This window comes from Corvus brachyrhynchos, unplaced genomic scaffold (genome assembly GCF_000691975.1).
Source record: "Corvus brachyrhynchos isolate BGI_N302 unplaced genomic scaffold, ASM69197v1 scaffold72, whole genome shotgun sequence".
NCBI classification, from domain to species: Eukaryota; Metazoa; Chordata; class Aves; order Passeriformes; family Corvidae; genus Corvus; species Corvus brachyrhynchos.
Genome location: NW_008236763.1, coordinates 1645426 through 1647610, shown reverse-complemented (window position 1 = coordinate 1647610; position 2185 = coordinate 1645426). Strand labels below are relative to the sequence as shown.

The following is a 2185-nucleotide window of genomic DNA, read 5'->3' as shown; positions in this document are numbered from 1 at the left end:
CCTGCTGCCCATCCCAGGGCAGTTCCTGCCAGCCCTGCTGCAGGCTCTGGGCGCAGAGCAGAGCGATTACGGGGTAGGTGGGCAGGATGGGGATGGTGCTGAGCTGTGAAGTGTCCCAGAATCCCCAAAGGAGCAAAATATCCCACCTGGAACAGCCCTGCTGTGGGGTAAAAATGGAATAATTCGGTAAATGCGGGTCTGGCACTGTCAGAGCTGTGCTGACCCTTCGGGAGCGTGGCTGTGGTGACCACTGGACAATGGCCAGTGCCAGTCCTGGGTGTCCTGACCCCTTTCTGCCTCTCCTGCAGTTCCTGGTTGACTGCAGCTCTGTCCCAGAAATGCCCACCCTCTACTTTGCCATCGGTGGAGCCTGGTTACCGCTGCCTCCCGCTGCCTACGTCCTACAGGTAGGTGGGATTTCCTCATCCCAGTGGGAATTTCCAGTTCTGCCCAGGAGAAAATCAGAGTTTCTTCCCAACACCGCATTTCACGGAGATTCCTCTGCCTGCCTGTGGCCGTGGGGAGGGAATTGGGTCGGGAACTGTGCTGGAATTGGCTCTTTTTCCCCCCAGAATGACAGCATTTGCACCGTGGGGGTGGAGAGCACCTACGTGTCCTCTGCCAGCGGCCAGCCCCTCTGGATCCTCGGGAATCTCTTCCTCCGGCAGTATTATTCCATCTTCGACACGGCCAACAACAGAGTGGGCTTTGCCACGGCAGCTTAGGGGTGCTGAGCATCATCCACGGGGGATTTTATCCCTTGGAACACCTTCTCCTCCTGGGATCCGGGCATGCTGATGAGTTGTGGATAAAGGAGTGTGAACCCAACTCGCGCTCGAGGCTTCCAGGCACTGACTGAGCTTCTGGATTGCGGCAATGACAAATTTGGGGGCTTTTATTTTTATTTTTAATGGGAGCCAGATCCCTGCTGGAGCTTGCTGGGAAACCGGGATGAGTGGGAGAATTTCAGGCTGTGCTCAGGTTGAGGATTCCAGGGCTGAGCCCTGGCTGGAGGCTTCGGGAGCCAGTTTGGAGCTGGATGTGTGGAACGAGGAGCTGCTGAACAGCTCCAGGTTCCTTGGGATTTTTTTTTTTTCCAAGGGGGACTTGCCCACATGTATTTGCAAATAAATCAGGGATTAAATCGGGGATTAAAGTGTCGTGCAAAGACGCTCCAGCTGAGGAAAACACCCTGGGTTTGTTCTCCAGGGCTAAAACTCATGGCTGCAGCCTCCAAGGAGGGCGGGGAGGAGGGATTTGAGGTGCCCGAGGCTTGGGATGTGTGGATGCTCCCAAGAGGAGCTGCTGGATGTGGTGTCAGATGGATTGGGACAGTGCAGGGTGCCCAGGGATGACCAGAGGCTGTTCAGTGTGGGTGATGCTCAGGAGATGCAGGACATTGCCCGTGGCACGTGACCACCCCAAAAACCTGCTGTTTCCAGCCAAATCTGCCAGCAGGATGATCCTGGCCACCAAAACCCCATCCTGTGGCCACAGGCAGGAGGTGGCAGGGTCACCTGGGGACTCGAGGTGCCATGGAGTGCCCTGTCTGCAGCTGGCCAGGGTCCCCACCGCCCCCTCCTGCTGCAGCCGCCTGTTCCCCATTCATCTCATCCCAAATCTCCTGGCACAGCTTCCCTGGCACCCCCCGGACCCCGAGGGTCCCATAGGGAGGGGGCAAAGCCCCCCGTGCCTCGAGCAGCTCCTTGCAGGTCACTGCTCATCCTCCACGGCCACAACCGGCTGCACAATCCTGGTGCAAGGAGCGGGAAAATCCTGGAGCGAGGAGCTGCGTGATCCCCGTGTGTTCCTGGTGCAAGGGATGCACGACCCGGCCCGAAGGGATGCGGGATCCTGGCACAAGGAGCTCCATGGTCCCCGTGTGTTCCTGATGAAAAGGGATGCAGGATCCTGGTTCACGGGACTGCACAACCCGATCACAGCGCTGCCTTCACCTCCCACCCCATCCCTCCTCTCCTGACCCGTTTTTGGGGTGGAAACCCGCACTTTCGGGGAGAAGAAAAAGCATTTTTGGGGAGGAACCCCCCTCATTTCAAGGAAGGAAAGCACCAAGCCCAAACTCCCGCGGTGGCCCGGGCGGGGACTACAAGCCCCGGCAGGCGCGGACTGCAGCGCCCGGCGTGCCCGGGGCCGGCGGAGCGGAGCGAGGGCAGCGGAACGGGCC

At 59.2% G+C, this 2185-nt stretch overlaps 1 protein-coding gene across 1 annotated transcript in view; it reads left to right on the top strand.

Moving 5' to 3' along the window:
• The window catches only part of LOC103625369 (gastricsin-like), a 3962-nt gene extending 2437 nt beyond the window's left edge, over positions 1–1525 (top strand). The window contains 3 exon segments of the mRNA XM_017727153.1: positions 1–73; positions 309–407; positions 573–1525. The exon segment at positions 1–73 is cut by the window's left edge and continues 12 nt beyond it. Of these exon segments, the coding sequence (XP_017582642.1) occupies positions 1–73; positions 309–407; positions 573–725 (325 nt within the window). The 3' untranslated portion in view covers positions 726–1525.
• The last annotated feature ends 660 nt before the right edge of the window (positions 1526–2185 follow it).